Genomic DNA, 20,768 nt, shown 5'->3' with positions numbered 1-20,768 from the left:
AAAAAGAAAGAAATAGAAATTAGAAAATGAATTTACTAAAGAAAATAATTGCAATGGATTTTACATTTTATTACTTCAGCAGAAAAATCCAATGTACTAGCTTTGGACAGAGACCCGTGAGAAGAATAGTCGTTCCCAAAACTCGGGCGAGGATATACTTGTTGAGGCTTGTTGGTGAGATGAGTATTCTGCAACACATATTTTGAGAAGACTTATTGTTAGAACTGTTTTATTGTTTTCCTTTCCTGATGTTTAAATATTAGTTAAATGGATTCAACAAGTAAACACATAGTAAAATTTACTTCAGAATGCACTGGAGGACCACACTTATGAAGTTATGAGAATATCTTGAAGCAGTTCTAATATAATTTTATAATAGCTCAATAAGAGAAACATATTATTATGATCATTGGTTTAACAGTAATAAATTCACACAATTGTTTCATCCTGGTTGAACTCATTCCTTATTTATCGATACATTAAAAAAAAAGAAATCTAATTTTCTCCTCTGCCATATGCTTGGTTCATTATTATAGGATAATTAATTTCTGACAAGTAATTTCATATGTAGACATACCATGGTTCCGTAAAGACAATACTAGTAAGTTCACTTTTTCTCACACATTTGTACACCCAAAGTTAAGCCTGGCTTCCTCAGATTGTAATGAAATCTAATTTTTAATAAAATTAAAAAATCCCACTTTTTTTTTTTTAATTTGAGACCAAATTGGCAGAACTATTTTATTTCTATTTCTTTACTAGAAACTAATATGGCATAATTGCCTGCTGGAGAGAACATCTTTTGCACTCTGCATCAGTTTTATAACTCAACTGATGTTTTAGGTTAAATAAAAAAAATTTTTTTTTTTGTTTCATCCCCAATAGTTTGTTTTTTAATTATAATTTGTATTTATGTTTTTATTGTTTATTGCAGGTTTTTTACTCAATCCTTAAAAATTTTCTTGTTGGAATTAACTGTTTTCTTATTTTGTTTTAATGTATTTTGTTTTCTTCCTTCAGTAATAATTTCTTTTTTCCTACATTCTTGAATAATTTTATTATATGAAAAAATATATATAAAAACAAAAAAAAATTAAATTTACATTTTCCATGTTACCATGGAAATTATAACATACCAATGCCTGCTTCATTCATTACTTTCTCCACTTCTTGAATTTGTTCATCAAACATTTTTTCTATCTGGAGCAAAAATAAAATTTTCTGATATAATTATAAAATTAAGGAGTATAAATTACTATCTATAGTTATGTCAGTTTTATAAAGAATTCTTTTTTTTTTTTAGCATATACTATTAACATGGTAGCTTTTTACCTTGATGACTGCTTTCTCTAATTCTCTTTCAAATGTATTTTCAGGATCTGGAGTACTCATTTTTATTAGTGCGTCATTCAGGCCAAAGTTATCTCCATATTTTATCTGTAAAATATGGAAAAAAAAAATTATTCAGAATTATTTTTATCTGTATATGTACAAATATTATTGCAGTAATGATTAATATTTTTAATCTGATATCAGAGTAGTTTGTCTTTCTATTTTAGTTTTTCTTGTAATAAATTGAATAGTGTTTGGCTTCTTTAAAAACTTCCATCTTCTCTCTGAATAATTTTATAAATTATTCAGTTAGTATTACTGAGATACAGAGAGAGTCTCCATGATGACTTATATAAAAATTATATTTGTTTCATCTTAACTGACAAAATATTGAAGAATTATTCCAACTATAGCTTAAAAATTTAATTTATAAACTTCGTGGGGGCCTAGCTGATTAATGCAGGCAAGATACTCTCAAGGAGGGAACATTGTTCTTCCTCTTCATAACCAGAACAACTGTCTTGTTTAACAGCCAGTATCTTCAATTTTAGTTTAAAAATAAACTTCTCAGATTTCTTATAAATTATTTATGTATTTTCCTAGGTGTAGAAAATGAGAATTCTATTGATTTATTTCAACTTCAGATTTATGATGATGACAATGGTCCATTTATATTTTTTTGAAGGTGAAAATACTGTTGATTAGAAAATCCCTTGCTCGCAAACAATTCATCATTATTATTCATAATTCTAACTTTAGGATTTCTTTCTTTACATGTTTACAGAGGTGTTGAAGATGAATATGCTATCAAATGTAAAATCCCACACTCACGTATCGTTTTGTTTAACTTTTCAAATTTCTAATATACTCTATTAGAGTTGTTAATTATGTTATCAGAGACAGTGAAAATGTAAATGCTATTGATTTACAGATGATGCGATCATATATAGATTTATTTTATCTTTTAAAATATATAAGTATTAGATGAGGAGAAGATGGTTGTGGGGTGTGGTCAAAATTAACACAAATAAGTCAAAACAACTTTTTTAATTTAATCGTTATTAATTTATTAAAACTTATTAATTTAATCGTGCCAAATTTCTAGCTTTCATCAGGGCTAAGAACAAAGAACCAGTTAACAACCAATGAATGCAAAAAGAAAAAAAAATATATAAACAGAATGACATAAAGCAAATAATTGTACAGAATGAAATTAATAAAATTAAAGTGATGAAAGAAGTGGAACATTAAATGTATGTATAGGTAATTGAATAAGTAAGTAAAAATAACATAATTAAGGAAATAAAATAAATTCTCATCAATATAAGTATTAGGATTCTTTGATAATTTTTCAAAGTGTTGTTTATTAAAAATGCTATAAATCTTAGAAGTTTTCAGTTTAATCTAGGCAGTAGTTTTCAATTATGTCACCTTTGAAAAAATATTAATAGATCTCAATATCAAAGGAATTTGGCTTAAAAAAAAAGGTATAGTGCAATTTCAAAATCAATAGAATTTTCAATTTCTAAAAACATATTGAGTACCATAAAAGAAATCCAAAAATTCAAAATAAATCAATTTGGGTACACAATCTTAAAATCTATTAAATTTTTAATTCATGTACCTCTGGATTTACTATAAATCATGTAAGTGTCAGAGGTGACTGAAGTATTTTAGGAAAAAATGGTTTTGTACTGGTGATCTATTTTCATTTTTGAAACCATACTGTCAAGTCTGATTTGTTTTAGAAAATTTGTCTTTTCTTTTTTTTTTTTTTTTTTTTTTTATTTATAGATTTATTAAAGAAGTAATAGTTGTCACATTCTCAGTATGTTAGCATGTTCTCAAAGTTATTGTTTTAGAAATTTAAAATTCCATCTGCTTAATAGCCTTAGTGTTTGAGGCCTGATCTCAACTCAATGTAATTGGTGCAAATTTTTTTATTTAAAAATTGTTGGTTATATGTTTCATTCAAGTTTTGCTTGATAATATTATTAGTTTAGTTAGCCTAAGAATATTCAGAATTTCTTATTTTAATTTTGGAAAGGATTGTTAGCATTTTTTAAGTTAAAACCTGAAAATTATCTGTTATTTGACAATTGCACTGATCGGGTTCCATGCCAATAAAAGCACCATCTATGCAATAGTTATGATTTTTCAAATTTTAAGTATACTTTTTTTGTGTGTAGGAACCATTTCCAAGAAGAGCATGGAAAAATCTCATGTAGCACTAAAAACAGCCTGCAGAACAACCTTAATTCCTGCCCAAATTGTGGTTCATAAAGATGTTAAACCAAATTAACAAACAAAAAATGTCATGTATGATTAAGATGATTGTAAATAAGCTGCTTATTATAATTGTAATGAAATGTTTCTCTCGTCAATTTTATACTGATTGCAATAAACAATTACTTACAGTGAGGTATTGTGCCAAGGGTTTTATATACTTGTGACGTGTGTAACAAGCATTTTCATTTTTTGGTAGGCCATAAAATATCTATAAAAAATAAATAAAAATATATTGTTTAAGCCATTGATTTTTTTTTATATTTATTTATTAATATTTACAATTGTATGTAAAATACAACAAGTAAATTTGAAGTAAGATCATAATGGTATGGTACAGGCATGTAGAGAAACTACCCATTGGTAGCACTCTATAACTAAATTTTTACAATATAAGGTCTCGAGGCTACCCTATTTTCAGGCGCCTTGGAGGATTGTCAGGAATGAAAGAGAAAGCAAGGTTAGAAACTAATGGGTTTGAGTGGTTAGGGAGTTTATAATGGAAGGATTGATATCTGGTTCGGGCTAGATCAGTTACATAGGGAATATTTTAAGGTCTGTATGGATATTTTATTTGTGACAAAGTAAGGAGCATTAAGGACTTTACGAATGATTTTGGATTGTAAGGAATGGATGCAAGAGGAATTCGAAGGTTTAGTGGAGCCCAAAGGTCAATTCCATATTTCCAGATAGGTCTTATTATTGTCTTTTGTAATGAATTGGAAGTTTAGACCGTTTGTCTAATAAGTGCTTATGTAGTCGAAATTGACGTACAGTTTACTGTCTTTTCAGTCTTGTGTGAGGATTCCAGGTTAGTCATTTGTCCAGCTGTAGTCCAAGGTAGCGGATCTGTTCTACAGGGGTAAGAGCAACATTATTAAAGTATACTGTTGGGCAGTCAGCAGGTTTACAACAAAGAGTAAAGGTGATTTTTATCCTCCAATTTTGGCACCATTCTTCGAGGGTTGTGATATGCGATTGGAGAGTTTAAGATGCAATCAAAGGGTGCAATCAATATTATTAACTGCGAGCACGCATGTGTCATCAAGCCATTGATTTATTCTTTAAAGTTCTGTTTTAATTTTATGATATGAATTAAAATTGGAGAATGATGATCTAAGAAAATATTGTTATGAAAATTAAAACACTAATATATCTAATTAAGGTGTCAAAACTGTTGTGTATCAGGTAGGGTAATATAAAAAAAGACAAAGAGTATGTGTTGCACCCATGGAGGCCTCAGGCAAAGGAAACTCAGTTGTTTCAAGATCTGAAGCAGTATTGCCATCAGCACTGGTGTTTTATTCATAATAAAACTACAACAGAAACAGAAAATTAGACTTATTTTTTACTTTTGAATAATTTTAAGATTGAGAAATAGGCTCATTCCTTGTAGTGATTCTCCATCTCATCACTTCCTCTTTTATTTATATCATTGATTACAGAACCAAAACGTTTTTGAACTTTTTTCAATCAATGGCGACAAATAAAGTTGGGCGAACTCTTTCAGTGATAAAAGAGTTGCCAGTATAGTGATAGGCTAATTTTTAATAACGAATCTACTCATATTGGGTGGAACAACCAAGAATCTCAATTTTACAGATTCGGAAAACTTACATAATGATCAGGTATAGTTTTTTTTGTTATTCCAATTTCACCTTTCTCCTGAAAAGAACAAACAATGTTAATTAAATACATGAAGTGTACTTGACTATAATGACATTATTGTGCTTATGAAGAGATATTAATCTATAATTTACTCAATAAATCTTGAATATTACAAATTGAAATATAATATTATAAGCATCAGAGTTTTCCTTCTTAAATATAATATCAATGTTACAAATTGAGGTATTTAAGATGCAAGATTTTAATTTATTTACTGGACTTCAGATATTGAATCTGGTGAATGAGGTATGTACTCTTAATATAAAATATTTTTGTTCTTACAATTAATTCATAAATTTCTGTCTTCATATTGTGAATTGGCATTGGTTTGAAAGAAAAAGGCTGACACTTGCCAATTTAGGTGGGGGAAAAGAATGTTGCAATTTGGTGTGGATGGCTTCCTTAGTCCAGGATTTTGAGTTACCTCTTTGTCTGTTAAGAGAAATATCATTCATGTATATTTAAGGTGGAGTGAGGCAGTCTGGTATTGGTTGATAAAGAAGTAAAAAGATTTTAGAAATTTTGGATGCTGGCTTAGGTTAGGGAAGAGAGAGTACCACCCCAAAAAAATGAACCTGGGAAAATTGGGATTATGGTGTATGGGCATGCTGATTATTTTATTCTAAAAATATAAATACTTATTTATTGTTAATAGATTAGTAATGGTAGTCAGGTTACAGATAATATCACCAGCTGATCAACATCTATGTGGTAGATTGTGTTAATAAGAGCCATAGTATTCAATGAATTTATTCATGATTAATAAATATTGAACAAATGTGTAGAGAGAAATGCATATCCAATATTTAATATATTCAACTACCCACTACCTCAAAAGAATCATTTTATTTAGCATGTACTGCCTACTAAAGCACTTAGGAGATATTTGGATTACTCTCTGGCCCAACAGGTGTTATTATTGTAAAAGAAGCAAATACTGCTCCTAATTGTTATTGTACAAGATTTCTTCTTTCTGCCTCTCGGGGTATAGGAATTTATATCTATCCATTGGCACAAAACCTTCCCTTTTATGCCAACCACTTCAATTAAGATTTTTTCCTTTTTTGGTTACATATCTGGTGATGTACTCATCATATAATATTCTGAGTCTTTTCGTTATTGGACGAGCTTTCACCACTTTAGTTGGATCTGGGTTCTCCTGCATGATGCATGCGATGATTTCACACCCAATTGTATATTTTGTCAGCTTTTTGAATTCTGTTGGTGTTGCTACTGATTGTTCTCATAAATGAGAAGTCATCAGCATTTTCAAGTACCTCACAAAACGTATAATCTTCCTCCTTCATCTCGCACCGTCCTTTTGGAACTAACAGTATCCAGGCTCTCATTGGAACGGTTAGATAGATATTCTTACTAAATCGTAGATGTTACGACGTAAATAACAAACAACTCTTTCAAAATTGCAATTGTGTGTGCTAAATACTCACTAGTACCGTAATTAGAAATACTTACGTAGTGCTTGTTATTTGATTGGTTTCGCATAGAAATATTACTAATGAGTTAAAAAAATTATCCAATATCCGAAAGACTTAAAATAAATTTAAAAGATTATATTCTAGGATGTTTATGTAGCCATGGCGTGTGCAAGTTTCATAACATGTTCCCACAGTATGATGATCTGTTCGAAAAAAATCAGCATCTGCATCTTATCTTCAATAATCAGAAATATTATGTGCCTAACCTACCCTGCAGGATTCCCATAGGTATTACTGGTTAGTGTCAGCACGTCCTGAAAGGCTCCCTATATTCCTACCGTCAGTCTTTGCAGCAGGTCCAGCCTGATATCAAAGTAATGAAACAGCTTGTATACTTTAACAGATCACCTTCATGTGATAGTGAGACAGTATCTCTTAGTTAAGAAAGTAAAAACGTAGAACTTCGTTTTTTGGGAGTTCATCTCCATCTCACTTTCTTTTGTCCAGTCTAAAGGTGCCCCTACACGTTTGCCAAACAATTGCGAATGTGCAAGCGTGTGATAGGTTATTTGGCTTGAATGGGACAAGCTGGTCTGAATTTTTGGGTGACCTGTGAGTCACAAATCAAAAGTTACTTGTGCTGTATCTACACCTTCAGTTAACATTTTTTTTAAAACTGCCAACAGATGAATATTTGTGTCTTCGTGTTATAATTATTTGAGAATTTTAAGCAATCTTCGAATTTAATAATTAACTTTAGTTTAAGAATGTATATTTTCAAATTGTATCAATTAACTTGAACGGTGAATTTTTGATGTAATAAAGCACTAATATACATTTTTAAAGGCGTTATATGTCACGGTTATTAAATTAACAAGTATCTGATAAAAAATCAAGAATAAAGGTTGAATGTATAGGTTATGTCGTACCATCTCTATCATCTACTACTTACTTTGCTGATATAAACGTTGCCTTTCATTTCGTCTATCTCTAAAGCCGACAAGTCACGAGAACACACAAGCGTGAGGATACTGACGTTTGTTGCTTCCTTCGTTTACTAAGTATTTGTACAAGTCTTGGATTTGCGGCAAGTGGCAAACGTGTAGATCCAGCATAAAATATGCCACAGTTCAACATACAAAACCTATTCAATCGTAGGAATATTAACCTTTAAAATACCCAGGTGACCAGTAATCAGTGTGGAGCAGCTCACCGACTCTTAGGACCAAAGTCACTGGAGAGATTACACCATCGATGATTATATTGAAGAGTGTCGAACTTAATTAATGTAATATATCTAAATATCGTTGAAAGTTTTCTAACTCATCATAAGTACTTTTTTTGCCTGTGCCACTAGCCGTGTCTTAGTGGGTCTAGTGGTTAGTCCACCCCTCAAGTAGACATTTAAGCCTTACATTAACCTCTAATAATACCCCACTGCTCTTTATCCATGTGGTGAATAGAAGGGGATTATGTTAGCTAAATATTTTATTACAATAGAATTGTTTTTGATATTAGGACGTATTCAAAAGTCATTCAGAAAATACAAAGCTAATAAACTACCTCTTAGGGTTGACGCGTGGTATAGGAAGACGCAATAATCACAACACTTCTGGGATGTTTGTACTCAGTGTTTTTTTTTCGATAATTTATTTGATTTGGTTAATTTGTCTAGTATTAGGGAAGTTTACAATCTAATCATTCTAAACAATTGGTCCTTTTTTTTCTGCTGACTATCAAGTATTGATTTTATCTACGTTCATTAGTAAACCAATTCATCCTATTTCTCTAAACAGATTCTTCAGATGTTTCTATGTCTCATGGATACTAACAAGGATGGTCCTCTATAATATAATAATTTTCAGAAAAATGTTCCGAACTTAATTATGGTTTACAGGGATCAGAACACTGGATGTGGTTTGCCAGATCTAACCTTTTCTTTTGTTTGAAAGCACCATCACTTGTCCCTACAAAATTGTCAGAGCTGTCTCCATGCTGGGGTGTATTAGAAGATGAAGGGTATGTTAGAAGTTTTGTGAAGGGTACACATTATTATGTCTTTCAAACCGAGAAGGAAAAAATACTGACGTATTACCACTGTTCTACTGTGGTAGAACAAAATAAAAAGAAAGAACAAAATATCGCTGCTTTGCTTTGATAGTTGTACTTCTGACAAAAAGTTTTGGTTTTATTTTGAATTGAACGTATTCTAAAGATAGTGCCGTAGACACTGGTTACTTTCTCTCCTAGGGTTCCCCTTCAGACTCTACTGAAGGCAGTAGGGTTTTCACCGGTGACTCAAGTCAACGGTACAATCTATGGAATATGTCAAATACAGAATAAAAAAGAAACTCGCGTAAAGCAGCGATATTTAGCTCATTTTTTAACGGTGAAAGTGATGTGGGCAATCAAATGTCTTAGGAGGAGGGCATGCAACATCGCACTTGGTGAGACCCAGTTTTATACACATAATACTTACCAAGGAGTCCAGGTAAACAATTTATTCAATTTTATTCTAAGATTATGTTAATGGAATTGTTTAAATATTTTGGTATCTAATACAATTAACCTTTCTGCTACGTTTCCTTTGGGTCCCTTTTCTTGATGGATGCATTTTCTTTTAATGTATTATTTATAAATAACTCTGATTGATTAACTACTCCAATCAATTATCTAGTCATTGAACATATGTTTTATTTACTTTGTCACGAAATATCCGAGAATCGAGAAAATTTAATTATTTATGATTTGGTATATGTATGTTTATACTCTCTAGATATACCCTCGGACAATGTCGTCTGGTAAGATATCGTGCTTCATGAACAATCAATGCATTTATCATGGAAACTAAAAGTTCTGTTTTTTCATTGTGATTATTATTTTATGCATATATTTTTTTTTTAATTTTTCTTGACTATTTTTAGTTATAATAGTTCATGGTTACAGCATTGCAAATGAGGAATGCCTCTCTTGCAGGAGACTCTACCCCCCCCCCCCCCCACTATCAACTGTTATGAAATAACTTACAAACTGTTATAATAACCATGTGAGGCCAACAAGGGCCAATTTGGCAATAAAGATATATATAAAAAAATTTAATATAAATATTTGAAAGTTAAATTGTTTATTGCTGAATTCGCAGTTGGGCACACTGTGGGTCCACAGTAAAAGTATATATTTTCAGCATTGTTCAACTTAAAACAATCCTTCTTAACCTATGTTTTATTTGGGGAGGAAATATTTCTTTCTTGAAAGGCCATCCTTTATATATGAGATATATGAGTTTTCTAATCCCATGAAGGACTTTCTTCATGTGCTGGTTTCTCTGATTTTGAATTGTGGAAACCAACATTAAATTGACTTTTTACTCAGCATTGGCTATTTCAAAAAGTGTTGAAAAGCCACATTAATTTCATCTTGTATTGTTTTGTTTAATGCTACTAACACTTGAAGCAAAACTGAATAACTAGAAAATAATAGAATTGACTAAGTCGTTTAGTTATAGTAAAGCATTAATATAATACAGGGTGCAGTTGTTAACATATAAAAACATGATTAATGACAATTTAATTTTAGAATTGTCCTGTATCACTATTTCATCCTATTTAATTACCAATGATTATAAGTTAGGAGAAACCAGAAGTCATTAAATTGCATGTATCCTGAAAATCAAAATGTATTGATAACCAACAAATTGTTTGTTGTTTTTTTAATTACTTATTTATTTATTATTATTATTTAATAAATATATATCATAATGAGATTGTTATGATATAATGTCACAATTCTCCAATCGGTACAGTTGAAACCAATAAATCTTTTAGTATAATGATAACCATTACATATACAAATTTACTAGTCTTATCCAATGAACCAAATTACCACAAAACTCAATTTATTATTTTTATATTACTTTAGTTATAAATAATTATAGATTCTACGCATTGAAATGAAAAAATGTGTTTATTTTAATAAACTAATAAAGTTATTGTCCTTTGTTCTTCAGATCATCTTCTAACTTTAGAAGATCCAGCAATTTTTTTATATCAATGAGGCTTCCTCTTGTGTCCACAGTTGTAGAAGAAAGTTGTTCATATTCATATATTTGCTGTAAAAATACACCAAATGTTAAAAATTATTTGTTATAAGAAATATAGTACAAAATATCACCTAATACACTATTTAAATAAGTATATTCAATTATAATTAACAAGAAATTAAGTTTATTTCTAATTTTATGTATAGTTTAAAAAGAATTTATTGAATGGATACATAATCAAATTAATTTTCCTGCACATGTTAAAATAACTAGCTTTAATAAATTAAGGAATGTAATTTCATCTGAAAACCTAATATCAATAATTGTTAAGTCAAATTAATTAAATATAAAAATAGTTTATTTATTTTTATCTTAAATGAGCTAAATTAGAAGTTAAAACTTTTTAGCCCAGTGGGTCAGCTGCCTTAGCTGCAAGGCTCCCCTCAGAGCAGTTGGGCGTGCGGCTCACGTTGGAAAAGCTCCAACACATACACTTCACTAAAGTGTGACGGGACAGCCCCAGGGTATAGTGGTGAGGGCTGCAAGGTTCCCAAAGGAGCCAGCAGTCAGACCTGCTGCACCTCGAGGGCAGGCACAGAAATACAGAGATGCGATGCGATATATAGAAATCCCAGAGGCACGGACTGGGAGTCCTACTACGCACATCTTACTGATTTTACCAGATCTTGTCCAAAAGTAATAAATAATATTTGGAACCTGGAGTGTCTTGATGACTCACTGATGGATGCTATTGTGAACTCATACCACCGCAGCATTCCTGTCCGTAAACAAACATCCAACAGGAACGTCCGAAAAATTCAACTCCTGGTGGAATAATGAACTTAATAAGCCTTTGCTTGTTAGGGGTATATTAGGGTTCTTTAACCCTCACTAGGTTATTCAATGTTGCCAAAAGATCTGGGAGTTGGGATACCTTCAGGAGGGCTCTAACAGATTACCACAAACTGGTTCGCAAAGCCAAAAGACAATCCTAGAGGAAGTTTTGTCTTGAGGTTGATAATAATCTGTCTACATGCTGCATAAATAAAATTCTCTCCAAGCAATCCAATACTGAACTGCTGGGTACGCTAAAGAAGGGTGATAAAGCAACCTCCACTGAACGAGAAACTTTTTATGTCTTAGCGAAATTCCACTTTCCTAATTGTGAGTTACTGGAGAAAGATTACACTTCTCCCACTATTAATAATTACAGTGCTAGCAGAGATAAGTGGGAGAAATCTAATAGTATTATTACTATTGATAAAATTGAATAGGCGCTTAATTCTTTGTCACCATTCAAATCATCTGGCACTGATAGAATCTTTCCTGCCTTGTAAGTGATCAGAGCGCATATTCTTAAACTCCTCAGAGGTACCTTAGCACTTAGATACACCCCACCTAGATGGAGTACATCAAGGATATGCTTTTTACCCAAACTGGGGAAGGGATCTTATGAAGATCCTAAAGAATTTTGATCAATATGTCTCATATCCTTCCTAATGAAGACATTGGGAAAATTGTGGATAGACATATAAGAGAACAGGAATTATCAGCAAATGGATCGAAAGATCACTTGAACATCACAGTTGGCATAGATCCCAGACATTGAAGGTGCATTTGACAAGACTCTAGAATCTACAGCATCATTAATCATGTGCTATAGATTCCATTGTATCGGGTTGGATAACCTCAATGCTGGAACAAAGGATCCTCAAATCAGAGCTAGGGCACTCTGAACTGTGGATTAGGCCCAAAGGGGGCTGCCAGCAGGGTGGTGTGGTCTCTCCTTTACGGTGGTGCTTGGTGGTTGATTCTTTGCTAGCAACTCTAAACAGTAGGCTACTATACACAGGGTTATGCAGATGACATTGCAATCCTGATTGAAGGAAAGTATCCTTAGGTACTTTCAGACAGCGCAGACTGGAGCAAACATTCTGGTGGGCTGGTGTAAGAACAATGGTCTGAGCATCAGCCCACTCAAGGCTGGTGTCTGCGTCTTTACTAAAAAGAGAAAAGTGGCAATAATATCACCTATATTGAATGGCATCCAGATAAACCTAGCTAAAGATGTGAAACACCTGGGGCTTATTCTGAATCACAAGCTACGATGGCACAAGCATGTGCTAGAGAAAACTAGTAAAGCCCTCAAATGCCTATAGGCTTGTAGGTGCGCAATAGGCAAGAAATGGAGGCTCAAACCAAGAATGGTTTACTGGCTGTACATTACAGCTGTAAAACCAATGGTCTCATATGCAGCCTTGGTGTGGTGGCACAGATCCAATGTAGGGATGTATAGGAATACACTCAACAGACTACAGAGGCTCGTGTGCCTTATGATCACTGGAACTATGAGTACCTCTCCTTCATGGGCAATGGAAGGTATACCTAGCCTGACTCTACTGCACTTGGAAATTGAAGCTTAAGCTCAGTACACTGTGTATAGGCTTGTTAAACAAGATGCTAGACTCCAATGGCCTGACTCTGGCAGGACATGGGAAGATGATTCAACGGATAGATGAGGATAGGATGCTCTCCTTGCACTCAGACTTACAAATCTGCAAATATAAAGGCACTAAACTAAGCGTCAAAATACATAAACTAATAAATAATACATAAATAATAAAATAATATAATATAATAAAGTAATACATAAACGGAACAATTGCATTCATTGCTACACGGATTTGCAGTGCTGAGGATGAGACGGCATGCCACATTATATGCTGGTGTGACCGTTTTGTAGGGCTGAGGTTCGCACTGCTTGGGGCAGATCGCGTGGTGAATCCCAAGCAGTGTGAGCTGATCAATCCCTTAAGTTTATTAAGATTCTTGGAATATTTATTTATTTCATTGATTTTGAAATATTAGAGTGATATAATGAAATAAATTTTGTTGTACTATTTTTCTACATAGGAAAAAGGATTTGTAGTCATATGCTTTTATTTTATTTAAAGAATAACCTACTAATGATTAAGTTAATACATACAGAAAAATAATATAAAATAAAAATAACACTTCAATATATTTTCTACCTGCTTTTCCCTAGTTTTTTTTTTTTTTTTATTCTTTAGTCTTCTATTAAAGTTACATACAAATGTTTGTATGCAATATATTTATGAGTACATTCAGTTTATACAGTAAATTCAATTAACTAGTATTGAATTTCTATTTATTCAATAAAGTTATTTAATAGATGGAACACCTAACTGCTCTTCTTCTTCTTATTTTTTTTTTTTATTAATAGAAAAAATAAATATCTTCTGACACTTACAGAAAATCCAACTCTCTGGACTGAAGGTATAGGATTTTTCTTGTAATTTAAGAAGTCAATCAGTTGACAGTATACTATCGTGCAATCATCTCTGCCCTGAGCTTTAGCTAACCTAATTAAAACAATAAGTGTTAATCCTATATTTTATAGTTTATTTGTGAATAGTATTTATTTTGTATCAGTAGTTAATTTAATTACATTTCTTTATTTGTATCATTTCCTTAAGAAGTTTATTTTATTTTAGAAAAAAAGAAGTATTTATATTTTGTATTATACTTAAGTGTAAAAGAAACAGTTGCTAAGGGTTGTTAAACCGTCGCTAATGCGTCGCCTAGCAACTGGGGTGACCATCTTCATTTTTAAATCAGTTCCTGCTAATTAAAGGCCATTAAACTTCCTAACCAGCCCTGTCTGCATTCAGTTGTTGTTATTTTTGGACATTTCAAGTGTTTTAGTCAACATTATAGTTCAGAACCAAACCTTTTCTGCATTTCTTGACTGATATATGAGCTATTGCTAATTAGTTGGCTCGCATAATTCATTACAACAACCAGACCCTGACTGCCCTCAATAATTGCCAGTGTGGCCATCTTGGCATTTGCACTTTTCGAATCTTGATGAGCTAGTATAAACATGGGCTCACCAACGAAGAATTGGACTTGAAAACATCATCTCTAATCTTTCGGAGTGGATAATATTCTCTTCAGGACCTATTTCATCTCTGACCCATCGGAGTCGTTCAGTAGTATTTATTAATTTTGTGAATTTGTCTCTTTCAATTCATAATTTATTTGCTAATTTTATTTTTGTTTAAAAGGCCTTTTAGTTTTACTTAAATTCATTGTTTTATTTTAACTCTTGTTTTTATTTTCAATTGTTAGCTTAGCCAAATAAATGTTTATATTCTGAGCCAACTTGTTTTTCTTCTTCTTTTAAAGCTTTCGAACAAAAAGACATAGTCAAATTTTGTGGCTTTAACGATAAGAATCAACATAAAAGGAGTGTAGGGCTGCTGTTAATAACCTACTGGGATATGTGTGGATTTTTTTAAACAATAATTAAATCAATAAACAATAGCATTGATAGTAAAATTTTATAGTTTGTATAATATTAATCAAATATTTACTAACATAGAATATAGAAGGCTTTAGCAGCTGAAGGATAGGGAAAATTGAAGATGGATTTTATGTTTAAAATAAATATATTTTATAAAATAAATATCCTCAGCATATATAAAATATAATTTACAATTAAAAAAACAAAAGTACATAAAATGGTTGTGAATCTCAAACAACAGATAACTATTATATAAATGAAGAGAAGATGGTTGGGGAAGGGGGGGGGTTATAGTCAGTGAAGAACACAAATAAGTTGAGGGAACTTATGTATTAGTGCCAAAGTTTCAGCCAGAATTTCAGGCCTTCATCAGGGCTACTAACAATAAAACACCTATAATGAATAGAAGGAATTACAGAATGATTAGAAAATAAGCAACAATATAGATACATAGTGTTGAAAGAAAACAGTCCAAGTATTATAAGAAGATAAAGACTATATGAGAATAAATAATATTAAAGTTAACAAAGAGGAAAGAACAAAAAAATAATATACGTATGAAAATCTATTATGTAAATATATTATGAACAAAATGAAAATTATTTAAAATTAAATTTATGAAAAAAGTGAAAAAGAAAACATATGTAATTAATTAAATATATAAGTAAAGTAACAGGATTAAGGAAACAAAATATAAAGTTAGATGAGCCAAAAGGAGTCAAGAAATGTGAATATGAATGAGAAAATATAGTTAGTATTATATATAAGAAAAAGAAAATCAAAATTAAAGTTGCGAAAATATATTTAATTAGTGAAATATGTAAGTAAAATACTGGGATGAAAAATAAAATATGAAATTATATATATAAACCAAAAGGAGTAATTAAGTAAATACAGCAATATAAGATTTGGTGAAAAACCTTAATAATGTGGGTAAGGAAGAAAGGAGAAGTGTTAAAAGAAGGTGAAAAAAAAATAATATGTGAAGAACACAGTTCAAGTTTTTAAAGGTAATATAAAAAAAAACTATGATTGGAAAAACAAATTTCTTCATATTCAGGACAAAAATCTATATCCATATATTTTGGATATAATAAGTATGAAATGGGGTTATGCAGTCTATAAATCTCTTTTCTACATGTTTTTCATACATGTGTCTCCAGAATATTACTTCTATGGCACATCTTTTTTTTTTTTTTGCAATAAATTCATGAAAAAGTTAGCGGTTTTATACCAATCACTCTGTAGATATATCAAGAGATATATCTATTGTTTTAAGTCGTTTTTTCTTCTTTATTGAATCTGTTTGAATTATTCTATGTATGTTCGTATCAATCTCTTCTTCATGGTCCTCAGCTATTTTACTATGAAATTAATTATTTATTCAATTAAAATAAATTATATCCAATAAAGTCCTAACTCTCTTTATTAAAGTATATCCAGCATTTTGGCGAACCTGGCCTTCATTACCCTGGGGTCTTAGTTGGGGCGGGACAGGTAGGGAAGGATTGTTTTTTTTGTGTTATGATCTCCTCTTGTGAGATTGTGACATGTTGTACATCAACCAACCTACTCGCTATAATTGTCTGAAAAATCAGATAAGTAAGGATACCATGGAGGTTGGGAGTGGCGGGTTTCACACTGTTTTTCAATTTCAGGAGCTGTTTAAAGTATTGCTCGATTTAACTTTCTTAATATTTTTGATGAGTAGATAATATCAGTTTTAAGATAACTTCCAATTAAAAGTATTTATATTTAAATGAAGTAGTGACATAAATAGGTTAATCTGATTGATGATACCAGAGCTGGGCGGAACAGCCTGTAAATACTTTTAATTGTTGGATGTGAGGCAGTGAATTTATAGTTAAGTTAAAACATTGAACATTTGAAATGATCAATAAAGATTGTTGAGACTTAATTGAATATAATTTATTTTAATTAAATAATAAAACCATTCTCGAAAAAGTTCTAAGATTATATATTAATTCTTTATTTATATGAACATTTCCACACTAACTAACTGACTTCTCCAACAGAATTTAAGGTATAAGAGAACTGTACATTGAATATAAGTATCCTTTAGCCACTTGATGATTTCTCACCTTAGTGCAGTATTTCACTGACAGCCCTTGTGCTTGCTCACTGTTTACAGAAGTATTCTACACTAATAATGTAGTTCATGTAATCTATTTTGTCCACTGGACTGGACAGAATAAAAAAAAGTAGACAAAGTGAGCCCACCCTTACAGAAATAGAATAAATGAGAATAATTTTTGTATTATTAAAATATATAATATGTAATTCGCATAATACTTTTATTTTATGTTAATATAAAAATAAAATAATATAATGTAAATTATATACTCACATCTCAATTAAAAGATCTAGAAAGTCTGGGGTGAGTGGTAGTTTTGCTCCTCTCAAAGTAATATATGCATCCCTCAAAGAAACCAGACCACTTTTTTCTTTATCAAAATGTCGAAAATTCTCTTCTAATCTTATAAAATCATCATAAAGAAATCTCTTCAATTCATCATGCACCAGACATCTATCAAAAATCTTCAATGTAAGTAAAATCAGAATATGATTTCAATTTTTGGTTTTGTTATTTGAAATTACCTTATGTTTTCTAATGACTCTTTCTTCTGCGATAACGGGATCTTGAAATATCTCCCCAGTGCGAGTACTTCATGTTCTGTAATTTTGTTTCCTAGTTCTCGTAATAAATAATTCCTTGAAAATTCATATAATCTTATGTCTTCTCAAATCTCAAAGGTAGATTATTGTGAAATTCATTTAAAGTTATATAGTTACAAGAAACAAGAGGTATAAAAATTAAAATGTTCATTATAGTTTTACATATGAAATATAGAAATTAGAAGTAGCAGATTAAAACATATGAATACCTGAATTGATAATAAGGTAGTGGTTTTAATTCTGACTGTTCAAAAAATTGTGCAGCCCACTGTTTGTAATTTTCTTTGACGCCTTCTCTCAATTTATCAATTATTAGCCTTAAATTATTCTTAGGAAACTGTAAAGAATAAAAAATAATTTCTATCTTAAAAGCAAAGTTGATTTTATATTGTTTGTATACTTATAATTAGAGATCCAATTTTTGCGGAATTGTGTATTTTGTTCCCTTACTTCAAATTCTGCCAAAACTCAACAGAAATTTGAATCATGGAAAAGGCATTAAAATAAAAAAAGTTTATATTGCATGTTTTTGGGTTTTTCCCACAATTTTGTACATTTTTAATTTTGCTTCATGAAATTGCTCGTTTTTCAGTTTTTGAGCTAAATTTTTTAATTTTGTTGCATAAAATTTAATGCTTGAACTAAATTACTCATATTATAGATCTATTTATGCCGTTATTTGATAATTCTTACCTAATTTAGTTTATAGTTAAAAATTGAGCTTAAACAATGTGTTAATTAACATGTGAAAAGTCGAATTCAATTTAACAAAAAATAAATAAGAAACATAAGAGACAATTGTTCTAACTTAAAATAATATTGACCAATGGCTTTGATAACGATGAAAAAGTCTCTCTATTAAGCTTATTATAGGGAACATTCAGTGCAGCTGTTTTTTTACTTAGATTCTCAGTCTGTATGGTATTACTAAATATAAAAGTAATGACAGTGCATTTATATAATTTACCAGTGTAAATTATAAGTTTAGATATTTATCTAATCAATACTACTTACTGTTAGTAAATGCTTCATATTATGGTATATGATCTAGTAATATGGTTCATGAGGAAATCAATTTCTAATAACCATTAATATTACCTCATTTGGATGAAGTTCCATATACTTCATTGAATATTCATCAATATCATGCAAAAAAAAAATCATGTTATCAAGATTTATTGTATTTCCTAGGAATAGGTCTTCTAAACCCATTTCTTCAGGAGGTTTGCTAGAAAACTTTGAATATCCTGGTTTATATATTTTTCTTTTCTTGATAATGTAACCACCAGTTATCCCTTTGGAAAAAAAAGGTACATGTTTAATTTAAATGGTATAATTTTTGAATTTCTTGAGACTGGTATTTACTGTTTAAATATGGGTACCAATTGATTTATTGAAACAATTTAATGGTATAGTTATTTTGAAAATAATTAATATGTTTTACAGTTTTAACTTTAACATTGTCCTCGATTGTGAATACAGCATGGTTTATAGCCTCGCTTACAATTTAGTTTAAAAATATTATAATTTGTTGGATAAATATTCCAGATTATGAAACCAGTTTTAAGGTATTCCTAGATAATATGAATCTATTGAAAATGTTGATAAACTCATTAACACAAACTAAATAAAAACACTAACAATATACAAAAAATAAAGAGGTGTAGATAGTTGACCATAGATTAATGATTGGAGAAGTTTGTCGGGGGGTGCGGTCAGCAAAGAACAACATAAATAAACAAAACCATATTTATTTATTTTATGCCGACGTTTCGACCTGAGTTTCGGGTCTTCATCAGGGCTATAGAACAAAAGAGATAACAACAACATTTAGAGTAACATACAATTGAAAAGGAATAGTATACAAACAAAGTTAGAATTATACAAAATATTGAATTAGAACTAAATACAGCCAAAAATCTTATTCATCGTGGTTTTTCTCTCTCAGATTCCCAATTTCATGACAATAACTATCTCCGCATTAAACAAATTCTCTTAAACAACAACTTCCCTCCAAAAATCATCGACAAACTCTTTTACAATTATAAAAACCGTACCCAATCTACACAAAATTCACTGCAATCTTTTTCCATCCCCCTATACAGATCATTACCTTACATTCCTTTTCTTACAGACAACATTCAAAAACAATTACGTTCCTCCATCCCAAACCTCCGTCTAGCCCTCAAAGCCCATAACAAACTATCTTTTATTTACACCAATCTTAAAGATCCAATTCCTCCTCAATACCATTCCCAGGTTGTGTACCGTATTGCTTGTTCCACTTCTAATTGCAATGCATCCTACATTGGCGAAACAAAAAATTTACTTAAAGACCCCATAACCCAGCATAAATATTCCATCTCCTCCCGTAATTTCATGGCTTCTAAATTATCTGAACATAGCTTAATAATGAAAGACACTTTTGATTTTGACAATACCACCATACTAGCTTCTGTCCCTAACCACGACAAACGATTAATATCCGAAAGTATTTTTATACAATTAGAAGCTTCCCCAGTCAATCACAAAACAGATAAACAAAACTTATCCCTAGCCTATTCCCAAATAGTTAACTTATTAAAGCACCCATAATCCATTTTCTTTTATCAATCATTATCTATTTTCAATTTTATTGTTTATATAAAAATATGTTTTATTCTTATTAATTTGTATTAATAATTTTTTGACCTTTGGGCTCCGTATTTTTACATATCACTGGTGTTATGTTTTTCTTTTAATCTATAACTTGACCTTTTTATCATTGGTATTTCATATCAACTGTTGTGTAATAACGGTCTTTCTTGACAGTTACGTTTCTAACCTTAGTCTAGTAGCTCACTCTAGTGGAAGTTTCAAATAAACTCTTACATCAATCAGTTACAAGCCTACCTTCTACGCACAACGTAAGTCTCCCTTCTCGTTCTCATATTTGTTACATTATTCTTTTCCTTTCTCCATATACTACCTTTTCCTATTGTAT

The 20,768-nt window shown here is 30.8% G+C and overlaps 3 protein-coding genes across 12 annotated transcripts in view; 1 reads left to right on the top strand and 2 right to left on the bottom strand.

Moving 5' to 3' along the window:
- Orc5 (origin recognition complex subunit 5) overlaps window positions 1–3,776 on the top strand; it is a 14,917-nt gene extending 11,141 nt beyond the window's left edge. Inside the window, exons 9-10 of one of the 4 annotated variants that reach the window (XR_010842843.1) lie at window positions 2,438–2,585; window positions 3,522–3,776. The gene's annotated coding sequence lies outside the window, so the exon portion shown is untranslated. Of the gene's footprint in view, window positions 1–2,437; window positions 2,608–3,521 lie in introns of all 4 variants that reach the window. The other 3 variants (XR_010842845.1, XR_010842844.1, XM_014429001.2) reach the window with 3 other exon arrangements.
- Window positions 14–9,408, bottom strand: LOC106685967 (uncharacterized). 7 transcript variants are annotated; one of them, XM_014429005.3, is made up of 7 exons: window positions 9,292–9,408; window positions 5,569–5,718; window positions 5,236–5,283; window positions 3,749–3,829; window positions 1,333–1,437; window positions 1,137–1,200; window positions 14–188 (listed from the first exon to the last, which is right to left on the bottom strand). In XM_014429005.3, exons 2-7 carry the CDS (start codon window positions 5,608–5,610, stop codon window positions 97–99), a joined length of 432 nt encoding a protein of 143 aa, XP_014284491.1. In that variant the 5' UTR covers window positions 5,611–5,718; window positions 9,292–9,408; the 3' UTR covers window positions 14–96. The 7 variants fall into 7 exon arrangements, with proteins under 7 accessions (XP_014284491.1, XP_066901344.1, XP_014284490.1 ...); XM_067045243.1 differs by lacking the exon at window positions 3,749–3,829; XM_014429004.2 differs by lacking the exon at window positions 5,569–5,718 and having other exon boundaries at window positions 9,292–9,406.
- Window positions 9,409–10,666: 1,258 nt separating this feature from the next.
- The window catches only part of LOC106685962 (EF-hand domain-containing family member C2), a 27,694-nt gene continuing 17,592 nt past the window's right edge, over window positions 10,667–20,768 (bottom strand). Inside the window, exons 9-14 of the mRNA XM_014428998.3 lie at window positions 18,884–19,080; window positions 17,995–18,122; window positions 17,708–17,821; window positions 17,457–17,636; window positions 14,033–14,144; window positions 10,667–10,830 (exon numbers count right to left, since the gene is read on the bottom strand). Of these exons, the coding sequence (XP_014284484.1) occupies window positions 10,708–10,830; window positions 14,033–14,144; window positions 17,457–17,636; window positions 17,708–17,821; window positions 17,995–18,122; window positions 18,884–19,080 (854 nt within the window). The 3' untranslated portion in view covers window positions 10,667–10,707. The remainder of the gene's footprint in view (window positions 10,831–14,032; window positions 14,145–17,456; window positions 17,637–17,707; window positions 17,822–17,994; window positions 18,123–18,883; window positions 19,081–20,768) is intronic.

This window comes from Halyomorpha halys, unplaced genomic scaffold (assembly GCF_000696795.3).
Source record: "Halyomorpha halys isolate HHAL.00 unplaced genomic scaffold, Hhal_1.1 Scaffold760.1, whole genome shotgun sequence".
NCBI lineage: Eukaryota > Metazoa > Arthropoda > Insecta > Hemiptera > Pentatomidae > Halyomorpha > Halyomorpha halys.
The sequence above is the reverse complement of the archived record's forward strand: the minus strand, read 5'-3'. Positions and strand labels throughout refer to the sequence as shown.

Coding starts and splice junctions, on each gene's coding strand:
- LOC106685967 (XM_014429004.2), bottom strand. CDS start 9,336: ATGCATCCATCAAGAAAAGGGACCCAAAGGAAACGTAGCAGAAAG. Junction 3,830..5,235: donor AAACTATACCTGATCATTAT/GTAAGTTTTCCG, acceptor TATTTTTTATAG/ATATTTTATGGCCTACCAAA. Junction 1,201..1,332: donor TAGAGAAAGCAGTCATCAAG/GTAAAAAGCTAC, acceptor TTTTTGCTCCAG/ATAGAAAAAATGTTTGATGA.